Raw genomic sequence first — 16,706 nt, 5'->3', positions numbered from 1 at the left:
GAGATCAGATTCTAAAAATGTCAGTCGTTCTTCAATTTTTTTTAAAATAGCAGACCTACAAGAAAAACTGGAGGATTTAGAAGATGATTATTTTAAAGTGTATTCCCTAAAAAAATAAATGTCTCCTCCACCCCCCCCCCCCCCCCCCCGGGCCTCCATATACCAGGTGGAGTACGCCACGGTGAAGCCGGGGAGGCACCGGCTGCGCTTCCACAGCCTGAAGGCCACCACGGTGTACAAGGTGACGGTGGCGGCGCGGCCCCACCAGGTGCCGTGGCAGCTTCCCCTGGAGCAGCGCGAGAAGAAGGAGACCAGCGTGGAGTTCTGCACGCAGGCTGCGGGTGAGCGACAGCGGCCATCTTTTTTTTTTTAAGTTAACCCGGGAACCCCCCCCCTTTTGGTTGTTTTAACCCCATTTAGGCCTGACGTCGAAATTTATGAAAATGTCTTCTAAATCCTGTCAGGATTTGCACCACATTTTCATGTTTTTTTTCTTCAAAAATAGCAGACCTACAAGCTCGTATATATAGCAGATCTACAAGCTCATAGCGCGCCACTCGGTGGCGCGCTATGAGCTTGTAGATCTGCTATTTTTCAATAGCTAAATTATAACTAGGGCTGTCAAAGTTAACGCACTATTAACTAGTTAACTCACAATCCTTTTAACGGCACAATTTTGTTTGATGCGCGATTAACGCACTGTGAAGTTTGACAGAATGGTTGAGAGACGCATGGCAATTTTACACTGAAGAGTTGAATAATTGTTAAACAGCTGAATTACTTAATTTAATTTAAGTCTACACAATTAGAAAACTTAGAAAACATGTTATTTTGATCAACATGGCCTGTTATCTCTCGTAATGGTACCATTGGCCAACATAAATACAGTTCTTTAGTTTGGGTCTGGAAGGCTAAATGTCATCAAATGGTGGTCCGTGGCTCAAATGCAGAATAAATAATGGGCCTTGATAAGAAAAATCTTGAAAACCACTGATTTAAGGTATATTTAGAACGGATAAAAAAATATGCGATTAATTTGCGATTAATCACAGTTAACTATGGACAATCATGCGATTAATCAGATTAAATATTTTAATCGATTGACAGCCCTAATTATAACACAATGTTTAAAACACCAAAAGGGGTTCCCGCCCAAAATGGGTTAAAGCATTATGTTATACTTTTACTTTTAGTACTTTTACTCAAGTACATTTTCAATTCCGTACTTTTACTTGTGACAAAGTAGTTCTAAATTGCACTATTGGTACTTTTAATTAAGTAAAACAATTGAGTACTTTTTTTTCCACCACTGCTAATTACACTGGTATATCCACACCTTTCGATCTAACATACAACATCGATGCATGCTAGATGTAAGCAAGATGTAAGTGTCATGGCCGCCCCAATGCATTTCCAATGGAAGTCACATGGTTTGATACAACAATTTTGGACTACAAGCTGTTGTAGTACGGCTGTGTTTCGACTGCCCCCCTCCCCCGTCACACAACACAAATGTGTCAAACCATGTGACTCCCATTGGAAATGCATTGGGGCAAGATGTAGCACACCCTTTGTATACAACAAGCATACATACAGTGGCGTGCACAGATAGACACTAGGGGTTGCTAGAGCACCCCCTGCCCTTTTGGCAATGTGCTCTAAAAAAGAAAAAGAAAAAAATATTTTTTTTCTTAATTTGTAGTGTGTGGACCATGGTGACATTGATCAAATCTTGATAAAAAACGCTTCTACTATATTATTTAGGCCCCCCACAATCTAAAGCTATGTTTCCATGTCAGTGGTTCTTCGATTAAAAAATAAATAGCAGACCTACAAGCTCGTAGCGCGCCATGAGCTTGTAGATCTGCTATTTTTCAATAGCTAAAGCACCAAAATGCGCTGCACAAGGTGCCCTTTTTTACTTGAGCACCTGCCCCTCTAAATGTCTGTGCACGCCACTGTGGAAATGCATTGGGGCAAGATGTATCACACCCTTTGTATACAACACGCATACATATCAGTCTGTTGTGAAGGTGTGAGTCAGGCCTCATGGCGTCCCATAGAACACAGTGCCTTACCTTCCCCTTGTTGTGTGCTGTGTTTTATCGCCTCAGGTCCAACAGCATATTGCAGAACAGGTCAGAAAGACACACCCGTGTATAGTGTTCCATTTTCACTCGCACTTAAATCATCAGCACAGTTCTTTGGCAGGGGTTCGTTTCCAAGAAGCGTTTTAAGCACCCAACGCTGCGAGGCAGATTTATTACCGCATATATATATATATATATATATATATATATATATATATTTATTTTTAAAGAGAGAGGACAAAGGCAATGAAAAGTTATAGGGAAGTATTTTCATATTTTGTCCTCCTCTGTCCCCTCCTGTTTTGTATCTTTTGTATGCTTCCTTTCCTTCCTTTTATTTTACCGTTTCCCTTTATATCTTTTTTCATTAGTCTATAGGATCTATTATTTCATTTAATTATTACTTTTGAAAACAGATATTAAGTTGGCTAAAGTTTATTGTCATTGTTATTAGTGCTACAGAGTAGTAATAATAATAATAATAATAATAATAATTATTATAATTAAAAATAAATATATATTATATATATATATACTCCTTGAATTTTACTTGATGAGACAGGCATGTTGCCACATTTATTTACATCCTAGTTAAAATACTTCAAGCCAATTTCAAATGCTTTGTTTTGCGAGTTCAGTAGTTCACTCACCGAGCACACGGCTAATGAAAGCACCGTGAGCACCTGTGAGCGCCATCGATCGGCTGCCATTTTGATTGAGTTGAGTCATTCCCGCAGCCTATAGCCAGGAATAACACATGCTGAAGAAAGTTAGACTTGCCTATCTATGCCTTCCCCACCAATAATTCCGTCTTTATTTAAAGTTATTTGTCTTGTTTTTGTAAAGCACATTTGCTTTGAGTATCTATTAAAAAATACAATATAAATGTTATTATTATTATAATAATATTATTATTAATATTTATTTCACTCACAACTCAAGCTGATTGGTTGTCGCATGTATTTACACTATGTATGAGTGTACATAGTGTACAGTATGCACTGTGGCTGTGCATGTGAATCCCACAATGGAACCATTGATGTGCGTGCGTGCGTGCGCGCATGTGTGCGTGCGTGCGCGTGCGTGTGTGTGCGCGCGCGGAGCATGCACAACTTAATTTACCTACATTCATGCACGCACATGCACATTACACATTAATACACGCGAATGTGTGAGTGTATTAAGTGTGTTCCCCAATTTCTACTTCCTTATTGTATATAATGTTGTTGTCTGTAAAATCTATATTATGTGACACTCGGTAGATCTCAACGTCTCAACGACCACCAGGGGGTGCAAATGTATACATCAAGGCCCATTATTTATGTATTCGGCATTTGAGCCACGGAACCATCATTTTGATGGCATTTTGACACAAAACTAAAATAATATGTTGTTGTTGTTGGGATAAGATTGTGTCCACATCTCCATGCTGTATTGATGTATACCATTGGGAGAGATAACAGGCAAACGTTGATCAAAATGATAAATTCTTCTACATTCTCTAATTGTGTATAGAGTTCTTGTAAATTAAGTAATGCAGATGTTTCACAATAAGTTAACTCTTAAGAGCGTAAAATGAAACCAAATGGACCCCATTTGGTCTCATTTTACGTTCCCCAGCTGTAAATGACGAAGAGTTGGTAACCAAATGGACCCTTATCATTAGATCTTTAACTCTTTAGAAGAGTTGGTAACCAAATGGACCCTTATCATTAGATCTTTAACTCTTTAGAAGAGTTGGTAACCAAATGGACCCTTATCATTAGATCTTTAACTCTTGAGAGTCCATGAAGGCACTGGGTCCATTTGGTTTCTTTTTACGCTCTCAAGAGTTATACATTATTGTTAAACATCTGCACTGCTTAATTTACAAGAATTCTACACAATTAGAGAATGTAAATAAAATAAAATAAATGCTTTGCCAAAAACATGGAATTGTAGCCAAAATCTTATCCAACGAAAAAAACAGAACATACATTACTTTTGTGAGAGGCTAAGGGCTCCATTTTCGTCACCGCTTAAACCCCTTATCCCTAAACTTCTTTGGCTTTTTTTCCCCCCGCAAAACATTTTTGAATATATAGTTAAAATGGCCAGTCTACAAGCTCTCAACGTGTCAATGTAGATTGTCTAGAGATGAACTATTCAAAAATGTTTTTCAAAATAGTAAAAAGGCAAAGAAGTTTAGGGAAAAAGGGGGTTTAGTGGTGACGAAAATGGAGCCCTATAAATGTCACCACATGGTGGTCCCCGTGGCTCAACAACGGAGATGTGAAAAGGGTTGAAATCCCCTCTGGGAACTTAAATCTAATGCATATCAAACTGGTGGTCCTTGAAGGTGAAATGTTGGAGAATCATCATTGTACTGTACTAGGGGTGTGTAACGATACATTTTAACAGCGATGCCATACATATCACGACGATACGACACATGCACGACATCGGTTCATTATGGCGATCCGATACGATTCAACGATTTGAAATCGATACGGTAACTATTTAAAATACATTGACGTCATTTTAAATTAAGTAATTAAACCCCTCTTTTTCATTTTTCTTCAAAAAAAATTTGCTAAATACCACGCACAAAGATTTAGTATCGATACAATCGATTAGTTGCATATAGCAAAACGAATCGATACCGATTATTTCCATTGCAAAACGATACAACACATAGCCAATGTTGCCGTTTTCATTCCGATATATACTTAGATTCTTGAAATTAAAATCGATTTTTCGATGCAGTTGCACTATATCGTTACACCCCTATCCTGTACATATATGCGTTTGACATGTCCTGTCCTGTCCTGTCCTGTCCTGTCCTGTCCTGTCCTGTCCTGCCCTGTCCTGTCCTGTCCTGTCCTGCCCTGCCCTGCCCTGCCTTCCCTGCCCTGCCCTGCCCTGCCCTGCCCTGCCCTGCCCTGCCCTGCCCTGCCCTGCCCTGCCTTCCCTGTCCTGCCCTGCCCTGCCCTGCCCTGCCTTCCCTGCCCTGCCCTGCCCTGCCCTGCCCTGCCCTGCCCTGCCCTGCCCTGCCCTGCCCTGCCCTGCCCTGCCCTGCCCTGCCCTGCCTTCCCTGTCCTGCCCTGTCCTTCCCTGCCCTGCCCTGCCCTGTCCTGTCCTGTCCTGCCCTGCCCTGTCCTGCCCTGCCCTGCCCTGCCCTGCCCTGCCCTGCCCTGCCCTGCCCTGCCCTGCCCTGCCCTGCCCTGCCAGGCCCTCCCCATGCTCCCCAAGAGGTGCAGGTCCTCTGCGGACAGGTTCCGGGGGTCCTCCAGGTGCGATGGAAGCCCCCGCCCCTTTCCCCTACGGGCACATCCAACGGGGCCAACGTCATTGGCTACGTGGTCTGCACTAAAGGGCAACGGGTGAGTTGAAGCATTCCAGTTTAAAGTCGATGCCGCCCACCAATACATTATTCATATTTTGAGGGCACGTTGAAGCTGTCTAGCTTCTGGTTGGTGATAGTGATGTTTGTATACTGTATTCGCGTTGGATTTGACATCTTCTATCTATCTATAAATGCTCTGTCTGTGCGTCTGTCTGTCGGTCTGTACGTGTGTGTGTGTGTGTGTGTAATCCACGTAACTCGAGAACCATTCGCCCCAACGACTTCACATTCGACTCACGCGTTCCACACCCCCGCAGGGGGGGGTGCAGCGGTGCCCGGTGTCGAGTCGGTCAGGCCCACGGTTGTTCAGAACCGCCCCAGAAAAGGCCTCTGCTCCGTGCTCTGGACTGCAGGGCCCCTGCCCATTGGTCCACATGGGGCTGGTCTGTCTGCATGCATGACACAGAACTCCATATAATGGCATAAAAGGGACACATACATATAATAACTGGGTGGGGGCATGCATTTAACTTGTTCCTGGTTTAACTAGAACCAGGAACAAAAGGCCTCCGCCCCGGGCTATATGGACCTGGTCATATATATATCTCCATATATGGAGTTGGCCTGTTCTGTTCTTCACAACACACCACGGACACTGGCTCTAGTAATATAGAAAGACAGGAGACTTGTCTGCCTGTCTGCCTGCTTGCCTGCCTGCCTGCCTGCCTGCCTGTCTGTCTGTAAAACATGTCAGGGAATGGTTTTGTATCAGTCTGTTGAAAAAAAGTACAGAGGAAGCACCATGAATGCAGTAGTGTAGCTCTGTATATTCCGCCTTTGTGAACAACATGGCCTGGGCATCGTGTGTGCCTTCAACGTGGGCATAATGGTGCACTGCACTGACCCCTACCGACAACCCAACGCCAGTGCATGTTTCACACTAGTCCCATTTGTCTCCCCCCCCCCCCTCACCTCCTCGTTTCCCCAAACACCGGCTCCTATAGGACCCATTTGTGGGTCACGGAACTGCGGTACACATTCTTTTTAGTCTAGTGTGCAGTGCACATGACACTATAGGGGCTATATATATATTTTTTTGTATTTACTTCTACTACACTGCATCTCAGAGTCAAAATGTGTACTTTTACTCCACTACAATTATTTGGAAAAACTTGAGTTACTGCAGTTGCTTTGGAGATTTTACGATTCAGAAAGCCTTATTCTGAAAGCACATGGAATTCTCCTTTTAACATATATTTATTTTGCAACAAAAAAAAGGGGTGAAGGTGTCCCCCACCAACCATGCAGTGACTGTTCTAAGCGCTGTCGTGGTGTGTGTGTGTGTGTGTGTGTGTGTGTGTGTGTGTGTGTGTGTGTGTGTGTGTGTGTGTGTGTGTGTGTGTGTGTGTGTGTGTGTGTGTGTGTGTGTGTGTGTGTGTGTGTGTGTGTGTGTGTGTGTGTGTGTGTGTGTGTGTGTGTGTGTGTGTGTGTGTGTGTGTGTGTGTGTGTGTGTGTGTGTGTGTGTGTGTGTGTGTGTGTGTGTGTGTGTGTGTGTGTGTGTGTGCGCGCGCGCGCGCGTGTGCATGCATGAATTGTGTAATGTCGTGTCTTCCTCTGTAATGTATTTTGTTGTCATTGATGTTTTATGTGTGGCTGTAGCTGGGGGTGAAAGCCCAAGACAAATTTCCCTCGTGGACAATAATAAAGTTGACCTTGACCTTGACCTTGATGCGTGTGTGCCGATATCCCGTTGCAGATAGCGGAGGTGATGTACCCCATGGCGGACTACGTGACGGTGGAGCTGACGAGGATCCAGTGCCTGGAGGCGCGGGAGGTCATCGTCAGGACCCTGTCGGCGCAGGGCGAGTCGCAGGACTCCCCCACGGCCGCCATCCCCAACAACCTCCTGGTGCCTCTCCCCGTCCCGCTGGCGCTGTCGCTGGTACCGCAGCAGCACCCGCAGCACCCGCACAGCACAGGCCTGCCGCCGCCGCCTCACCCTCACGCCCCCCCGCAGCAGCAGCCCCTCCTCGCCCTGCTGCCCCACCCTCAGGCGCCGCGGGGCGGGCAGCCGCTTGCGCTCCACCCTCCTCCTCCTCCTCCTCCTCCTCCTCCTCCTCCTCCGCCGCACGCTCAGCAGGTCAGGCTTCCTCACCCGGGGGGAGCGGTCCCCCCGCCGCACCTCCTCCAGCACCCCCACCCCCACCCCCACCCCCACCACCACCACCCGCCGCCGCTCCACCAGGGTGGTCCCACCATGAGGCCCCAGCACCGGCTACCCCTCCTGCCGCACCCGCACCCCCACCACCCCCACCAACACCACCCCGTACCTCAGAGACCAGTAAGTGCCAGAGACCTGAATGCCAAAGAGCAGGCCCACCACCACCACCCCGCGCTGCCGGGACCGCCCGGCTGGGACCCGGCGCCTCCCGCCCGCTCCCCCTCGTTGGCGGCGGCGCCTCCTCCTCCCCCCCCCGCCGGTGCCCCCGCCCCCCCCATGCAGGGCCATACCCTGGCGGCGCCGCCCCCGGCCTGCAACGCCCGCTCCCCCTCGCCCCAGAGGATCCTGCCCCAGCCCCGGGGGACGCTGATTCCGGACACGGTGGCCAAAGCCATCGCTCGAGAGGCGGCGCAGAGGGTGGCGGCGGCGGAGGGCCAGGCCGGCAAGGTGAGAGAACGTTTCGGATATTCAAAAAGAAAAAAGTCAAATGTTTTGTGCTTTTTTTATGTCTCTGCCTGGTTTACCCCCCCCCCCCCCCCCGGGGATACAAAACGTACAAAAACATTATACCCACTAAGGCGATTCTCGATACATTGTCGAAAATTGACGATCGGTGTTCGGTGTATAGGACGAATCGAAATCGCCGGCCGACTCGCGATATTTCATTGCATGCGCTCCGGAAGGTTTCTCACGGGACGAGTTTCAGCCAGTCGGACCTCATTTTCTGCCCGAACCCGACCCTACCCGACCCCCTAATTAATTAGTCGGGCCGGGCCGGCCCTGATTTTCTGTGATATTTAATTTTGATTTTAGTATAATTAAAATGACAATTCTGTGACTCACCAGGCTTTCCACCTCGGAGGCAAGCCTGGTCTCTGTTCCAAAAGTGCCGTGTCAGGTCTGGAACGGATGATATCGCTACGTCACGTTGTAGTCATTGTTTTGTAGTCATCAGAATGATATCGCTACGTCAAGTTGTAGTCATTGTTTTGTAGTCATCAGAATGATATCGCTACGTCACGTTGTAGTCATTGTTTTGTAGTCATCAGAATGATATCGCTACGTCACGTTGTAGTCATCAGAATGATATCGCTATGTCACGTTGTAGTCATTGTTTTGTAGTCATCAGGATGATATCGCTACGTCACGTTGTAGTCATCGTTTTGTAGTCATCAGGATGATATCGCTACGCCATGTTGTAGTCATTGTTTTGTAGTCATCAGGATGATATCGCTACGTCATGTTGTAGTCATTGTTTTGTAGTCATCAGGATGATATTGTTACGTCATGTTGTAGTCATTGTTTTGTAGTCATCAGGATGATATTGTTACGTCATGTTGTAGTCATTGTTTTGTAGTCATCAGGATGATATTGTTACGTCATGTTGTAGTCATTGTTTTGCAGTCATCAGGATGATATTGTTACGTCATGTTGTAGTCATTGTTTTGTATTCATCAGGCAGGAACAATCAAACGGAACTTCCTTTTCCCGCAAACCGGAAGAATAACAATAAAAGCTCTAGTAGCCTGTGGCTTTTATTGAGAAAATCGGTTCGAGGGAAAAGGAAGTTCCGGAAGATTGATGACTACAAAACAATACTACAACATGACGTAGCGATATCATCCGCTCCCGACCGGTTCATAAACCCGAAATGGAATGGTGACCACGGCCGCGGTCGAGATCATGGATTTCACAACGCCACGCCAGACTTTCCGGTCCTTCATCGCCATCCCCAGTTCCTGCTTACTGATGTATGTGTTGCAAACTGTGTTCTTCTGGATCGGACTATAGTGAAGAAACACAGGGAAGGTTGCCGTATATAAGATTAGATTAGATTCTGCGCTCTCATTAGAAGGCGGGTGTGAGTGCCATCCAACCGCCCAGGCTACTATGTGACTCTCTGGAGGTGGAGGAGTGGAATGGAGGGCGGAGTGCAGCGTGTTGCACTGGCTGTTTGATGCTGCAGCTCTGGTTGTGCTTGGTGGTGGTGGTGGTGGTGGTGGTTGTTGCTGCCTGCTACTTGCTAACTTGTTGCTATCGCTGGCTGTGCTGGTTTGCACTTTGCACACCAAAATGAGCTGCTCAACTATTAGGTATATATAACTTCAGTTAACTTGCCATAATGCAAACATGTTTTATGAGATCATTGCACGATAGCTCGTTTTGGTTAGCTCGATAGCTCGTTTTGGTTTCATGTCGCGGTTGAATAATAACCTAATGTCATCCTGACCTAATCAATCAACGTTGCCACGGTAATTCATTAAAGTTTTATTTATTCTCCAAATTACACTGAGTAACTAAACTCATTTTCAGTGTCATCGAGTAATACAATATCATGTAAAAAAAAACATCACAATTACATCAGAAGATCAGGAGAAGGAAAACAAAAGGGCAGGCAAGAGGTTCAGTACGCCATGAGCGGTGCATTGGTGGTTGGTATGTCTATTCTTTTGGACGCACATTACGGTATGGTGTTGAGCAGTGGTGGAAAAAATAACCAATACTGCAATTTAGAACAAGTAAAAGTACAGAATTGAAAATGTGCTTGAGTAAAAGTACAAAAGTATCAACATGTACTTAAAGTATTAAAAGTAAAAGTACTCATTGTGCAGAATGTGCCATTTCACAAGTTCAAAATGTGTACAAAATCTATTGAAAATAGCAGATCTACAAGCTCACAATGCACATTGTGAGCTTGTAGATCAGTGATTTTCAAATGGCTGAAATGTATGTTGAAGTGGTTAATGTATGTTTTCTAATCGGCGGATGTCCGGATTCGGAAGACATTTTGTAGAATGGGTTTAACTCTCGGTGTGCTGTGTGGCGTCTCCGCCTGTGTTCCCAGGGGGGCCGAGGGGGGCCTCTAAATGGGTTTAACTCTCGGTGTGTTTGTGGCGTCTCCGCCTGTGTTTCCAGGGGGGCAGGGGGCCTCTAAATGGGTTTAACTCTCGGTGTGCTTTGTGGCGTCTCCGCCTGTGTTTCCAGGGGGGCAGGGGGCCTCTAAATGGGTTTAACTCTCGGTGTGTTTGTGGTGTCTCCGCCTGTGTTTCCAGGGGGGCAGGGGGCCTCTAAATGGGTTTAACTCTCAGTGTGCTTTGTGGCGTCTCCGCCTGTGTTTCCAGGGGGGCAGGGGGCCTCTAAATGGGTTTAACTCTCGGTGTGCTTTGTGGTGTCTCCGCCTGTGTTTCCAGGGGGGCAGGGGGCCTCTAAATGGGTTTAACTCTCGGTGTGCTTTGTGGCGTCTCCGCCTGTGTTTCCAGGGGGGCAGGGGGCCTCTAAATGGGTTTAACTCTCGGTGTGTTTGTGGTGTCTCCGCCTGTGTTTCCAGGGGGGCAGGGGGCCTCTAAATGGGTTTAACTCTCGGTGTGTTTGTGGTGTCTCCGCCTGTGTTTCCAGGGGGGCAGGGGGCCTCTAAATGGGTTTAACTCTTGGTGTGTTTGTGGTGTCTCCGCCTGTGTTTCCAGGGGGGCAGGGGGCCTCTAAATGGGTTTAACTCTCGGTGTGCTGTGTGGCGTCTCCGCCTGTGTTTCCAGGGGGGCAGGGGGCCTCTAAATGGGTTTAACTCTCTGTGTGCTGTGTGGTGTCTCCGCCTGTGTTTCCAGGGGGGCAGGGGGCCTCTAAATGGGTTTAACTCTCGGTGTGCTTTGTGGTGTCTCCGCCTGTGTTTCCAGGGGGGCAGGGGGCCTCTAAATGGGTTTAACTCTCGGTGTGCTTTGTGGCGTCTCCGCCTGTGTTCCCAGGGGGGCAGGGGGCCTCTAAATGGGTTTAACTCTCGGTGTGCTTTGTGGCGTCTCCGCCTGTGTTTCCAGGGGGGCAGGGGGCCTCTAAATGGGTTTAACTCTCGGTGTGTTTTGTGGCGTCTCCGCCTGTGTTTCCAGGGGGGCCGAGGGGGGCCGAGGCAGGCCGGCTACGGAGAGCAGCACGGCCAGTCGTTCCACCAACACCACTCGGACGAGGAAGAGGAGGACGACGGCGGCGGCTACGCTCGTAGCCGCCGGAGAGTGGCCTCTGTGGACGAGTTCCTCAGAGGCTCCGAGCTGGGCCGGCCGGTAAGACCAACACCCATAACAACAAAAAGAAACAGTGGTGGAAAAAGTACTCGATTGTTTTACTTAAGTAAAAGTGCCAATACTGCAATTTAGAAGTATAGGCTACGGAAAAGTACGGAATTGTGCTCGAGTAAAAAGTACAAAAGTGTCGGCATCAAAATGTACTTAAAGTACTAAAAGTGAAAGTAGTCATATTGCAGAATGTCCCATTTCACAAGTTCAAAATGTGCGCAAAGTCTATTGAAAATAGCCAATCTCTAAGCTCACAATGTGTCGCGTTGTTGAGCTTGTAGATCGGCGATTTTCAAATGGCCGAAATGTATAGGGTTGAAGTGGTTAATGTGTGTTTTCTAATCAAAATTTAAATCTCCAAAGTTAACTAGTAACTAAAGTTTTCAAATAATTGTAGTACATTTTGGCTCTGAGACGTATAATGGAGTAGAAGTAAAAGTACTGGAAATTGGATATACTCAAGTAAAGTACAAATACCTCAAAATTGTACTTAAGTACAGTACTTAAGTAAAAGTACTTAGTTACTTTCCACCACTGATAAAAAACAAACCCACTGAATCATTCCCATACCTACCCCGACCCACGTTGTCCTGTCCTGTCCCCCCCCCCCCCCCCCCCCCCCAGGTCTGTCTGTCTTTGTGTGCAAGGGTCCATTCTTAGGGAATGGGAATTCTTAGGGAATTGGCTTCCAATGGGCTAAAAACTACAGGGATGTCACCGATCACGTTTTTATTTTTTTCGCTCCCTGTTTCCGATTCCCGATAATTTGATTTTGAGTACAGACTTTTCCCCCGATCAGATATTTATAACGCCATGTCACAATCGTACAATATCCAAAACTCATAGACGATATCCAGTCGTAATATCATGATATGGATACTTTTTTTCCCAATCCGATTCCGATCATTAGAAACAGTGTTGTTTTCGTCGACTAAAACTAAGACTAAATAAGTTCGTCGACTACCTTTTTCCACCGACGAAAACTAAACTGGAACTACATGAAAACGAAGCCGCGCTGACTCAAACTGAGACAAAATATACTGACGTTTTCGTCAACAAATAAAAACTAGACTAAAATGTTAGGAAGGGACTATAGTGGACAAGATATCCAGTTATAAGTCATTTTACACTTGGTTGCATGCTGAACATATCCGATCTACAAGCTCACAACGCGTCGCATCATTACGACGGCATCAAGGCCCGCCAAAATACATTTTGTTCGGCTAAATCAACTGTAGATTTAGTCGACTAAAACCTTATGATATTTAGTTGACTAAAACTAGACTAACACTAAAACATTCCAGGTGACTAAAATGTGACTGAAACTAAATGAAAACTATTCAAGAGACTATATGACTAAAACTAAAATGAAGAACTTGAAGAACACAAAAATGACGTGATCGGGTCCAGATTGGCAATGGGACAACCCTAGCTAAAACTAGTAGCATTTTTAAGGGAGCTGAGCCCTGTCCAAATCGGTAAACATGCGTGACTTTAGGATCTATGCAAATACAGCATAACCTTTTCTGTCTGTATGCGTGCGTGTGTGTGTGTGTGCGCGCGTGTATGTTTGTGCGTCCACGCGTACGTACACACACAAACACACACACACACACACACACACACGTGTGTACTGTACCCATGTCACGTGTGGATGCAACTTTGCATGCAAATGCATGCATACCGTAAATGGGTGTCTGTATGGGTGTTCTGTACATATATACATGATGATGCATTCTTGTGTCACGTCTATATTCGTATGTGTGCGTGTGCGTGCGCGTGTATCTGTCTGTCTGTCTGTCTTGTGCATGCATTTTCTATCTCCCATCTGTGCGCGCGTATGCATGTATACATGGACACGTGCATTATGTCGTGTGTGTGTATGAATGAATGCCTGCATACATGCACACATGCATACGTGCGGCATGTCATGCATGCGCGACGACAACGACGACGGCGCGTGCCGACGGCGCGTGTATATATATTTTTTTAACGTGTGCGTGTGGTGCGCGTGTATGTGTCGCGTGTATGCACGCATGTGACGATGGCGGCGGCGGCGGTGGTGGTGGTGGTGTGGGGGCGGGGGCCTACGACGACCTCGCGACCACAAACGTGCATGCGTGTGTGTGTGTGTTGTTGCTGAAACCATGCGGCTGTCGCTGTGTGTGTCCGTCAACCTCCGCAGCCTCACTATAGCCACAGTGAGGAGGAGGAGGGAGGGGAGTGTCAGAGTGATAGTAGCCGCGGCGCCGGCGGCGGCGGCGGCTCGGACCTCTCCGACATCATGGAGGAGGACGAGGAGGAGCTGTACTCGGAGATGCAGCTGGAGGAGGGACGGCGGCGCAGTTCGCACAACGCCCTTAAGGTACGGACTGACGGACGGTATGGCGGGGCATACTCTGATATTATCGCTGGTGGAAACAGCACTCTCCATTGTTTTTACTTTGTTTTACCCCGGGAAGCCCCTTTTGGTGTTTTAACCCATTCTGACCTGAGATCAGATTCATACGAGGTTTCCACTGGACACACACACACTGGTCTGATTAACCCATTCTGACCTGAGATCAGATTCTAAAAAATTTCACAGTCGTTCTTTGATTTTTCAAAAATAGCAGACCTACAAGCTCGTAGCGCGCCACTCGGTGGCGCGCTATGAGCTTGTAGGTCTGCTATTTTTCAATAGCTAAAGCATAACATGATGCTAACGCCAAAATGGGTTCCCGTTCAGAATGGGTTAAAGCATTATGTTAGTCTTTAACTATTGAAAAAATAGCAGATCTACAAGCTCATAGCGCGGCACAGAGTGCCGCGCTATGAGCTTGTAGGTCTGCTATTTTTTTGAAAAATCGTGAAAATGCGGCGCAAATCTTTGAATGCGTGTTCTTTCAGAGCCAACGTTTTTAACTCAAATCTTTGCTTCCGACATGGAATATTGAGAACCCACTGATATAGAAACATGAGTTCTTCACTTAGACTAAAGACATTGTAAAAAGACATTTATTTTTAAATATCGACGTTAAAGGAGCATTCAGTGATTGAAAGTGTTTTGAGAACGACTGATGATTTGAAAAACATAGCTTTTTCAAGAAAACAGTCAGGATTTAGAAGACATTTTGTAGAATCGTTCCCATGGGTCAAAATGGGTTAAAACACCTAAAGGGGGTTTCCGTTCTGAACAGGGTTAACCAGCAAATGTACGGCTCGGCTCTAACTATTTGTGTGCGATGAATGGAGGCTACTGTATGTTGCAGGCTCAGGGGTCACTGTCCTATATATCCAGTGGCGTGCACAGACATTTAGAGGGGCAGGTGCAAGTGAAAAAAAAAAAATGGCACCTTGGAACCCATTTTGGTGTTAGCATTGTGTCGTGCTTTAGCTATTTAAAAATAGCAGATCTACAAGCTCATATCACGCCACCGAGTGGCGCGATACGAGCTTGTAGGTCTGCTATTTTTGAAAAATCGAAGAACGACTGACATAGAAACATAGCTTTATCAGAAAACTGTCAGGATGTAGAAGACGTTTATAGAATCTGATCTCAGGTCAGAATGGGTTAATAGTGTGAGATTAATAGATTTTGGGGCATAAATAATATATTAGAAGCATTTGGTTTTTTTTAATCAAGAATTGATCAATGTCACCATGGTCCACATACTGTACAGTGTACACACTGTACAAAAGAAAACAGTGGGCACAGTGCTGTCCAGAGGGAAAAGGTTCAGGGGTGCTCTAGCACCCCCTAGTGTCTTATCTGTGCACGCCACTGCCTGTATCTCTCTATAGCTATATCTTTCTGTAAAGCACCTTGGGTTACATTATCTGTATGAAAGAAAAATTATCCAAATAAAGTGTATTTTTCTTGTTGTTTTTCTTGTATGTCATTGCATTGGCCTATTCCTGGAATGTTAAAAAAAATATTCTTGTGTGCTTGTGTGTGCACGTGTGTGTGTGTGTGTGTGTGTGTGTGTGTGTGTGTGTGTGTGTGTGTGTGTGTGTGTGTGTGTGTGTGTGTGTGTGTGTGTGTGTGTGTGTGTGTGTGTGTGTGTGTGTGTGTGTGTGTGTGTGTGTGTGTGTGTGTGTGTGCACGTGTGTGTGTGCGCATGTGCGTGCGTGCGGGTGGGTATGTTTGTGTGTGGGTGTGTTTATGTGTGCGCGTGTGTGTGTGTGTGTGTGTAGGTGTGTGTGCCTGCATGAGTGTATAGCTGTGTGAGTGCATATGCACATGTATGTTTATGGGCTCGTCTTCACATAATGTGTATGTGTTTGTGAGCGTTTGTGTGCGCGTACATTTAGTGGTGCGTTGTGTGTGAGTGCGTGCGTGCGTGTGTATGCGTGCGTATGCGTGCGTGATTGTGTGGTTGCGTGTGTGTGCACATGCAACTCATGTATGTCTGTGTCTGTGCGGGTATGAGTGCATGCACATGCCTCTGTATCTGTGTGCGTGTGTGTGTTTCAGACCAACGCTACCAACGCCGGCGGTCGAATAGATCGAGAGACGGGGAGAAGAATCCAACATGGCGGCCCCATGAAGCCCCAGAGACGACCTCTCATGGTCCCTTCCATTGGTCAGTATATGAAGCCCCAGAGACGACCTCTCATGGTCCCTTCCATTGGTCAGTATATGAAGCCCCAGAGACGACCTCTCATGGTCCCTTCCATTGGTCAGTATATGAAGCCCCAGAGACGACCTCTCATGGTCCCTTCCATTGGTCAGTATATGAAGCCCCAGAGACGACCTCTCATGGTCCCTTCCATTGGTCAGTATATGAAGCCCCAGAGACGACCTCTCATGGTCCCTTCCATTGGTCAGTATATGAAGCCCCAGAGACGACCTCTCATGGTCCCTTCCATTGGTCAGTATATGAAGCCCCAGAGACGACCTCTCATGGTCCCTTCCATTGGTCAGTATATGGTCGCTTAGCGCCGAGCGAAAGAACGGTCTGCTTCTGGGTTCCCTGGGTCGTTTTATTTTCATTTTAAAAAGCTGTTCATGTGTTTCCTTGCTTTGA

At 46.5% G+C, this 16,706-nt stretch overlaps 1 protein-coding gene across 1 annotated transcript in view; it reads left to right on the top strand.

The window, feature by feature from the left end:
* The window catches only part of LOC310878837 (RIMS-binding protein 2-like), a gene marked incomplete at both ends in the record, with an annotated part of 76,278 nt that overhangs the window by 42,333 nt on the left and 17,239 nt on the right, over positions 1-16,706 (top strand). The window contains 8 exons of the mRNA XM_083793252.1: positions 167-341; positions 2,115-2,138; positions 5,301-5,452; positions 7,172-7,468; positions 7,556-8,083; positions 11,515-11,685; positions 13,883-14,062; positions 16,154-16,262. Coding sequence (XP_083649378.1) covers positions 167-341; positions 2,115-2,138; positions 5,301-5,452; positions 7,172-7,468; positions 7,556-8,083; positions 11,515-11,685; positions 13,883-14,062; positions 16,154-16,262 — 1,636 coding nt within the window. The remainder of the gene's footprint in view (positions 1-166; positions 342-2,114; positions 2,139-5,300; positions 5,453-7,171; positions 7,469-7,555; positions 8,084-11,514; positions 11,686-13,882; positions 14,063-16,153; positions 16,263-16,706) is intronic.

Source organism: Protomyctophum parallelum (genome assembly GCF_964188405.1).
Source record: "Protomyctophum parallelum genome assembly, chromosome: 21".
Taxonomy (NCBI): domain Eukaryota; kingdom Metazoa; phylum Chordata; class Actinopteri; order Myctophiformes; family Myctophidae; genus Protomyctophum; species Protomyctophum parallelum.
Note: the sequence above shows the minus strand (reverse complement) of the source record. Positions and strands in the feature narration are given on the sequence as shown.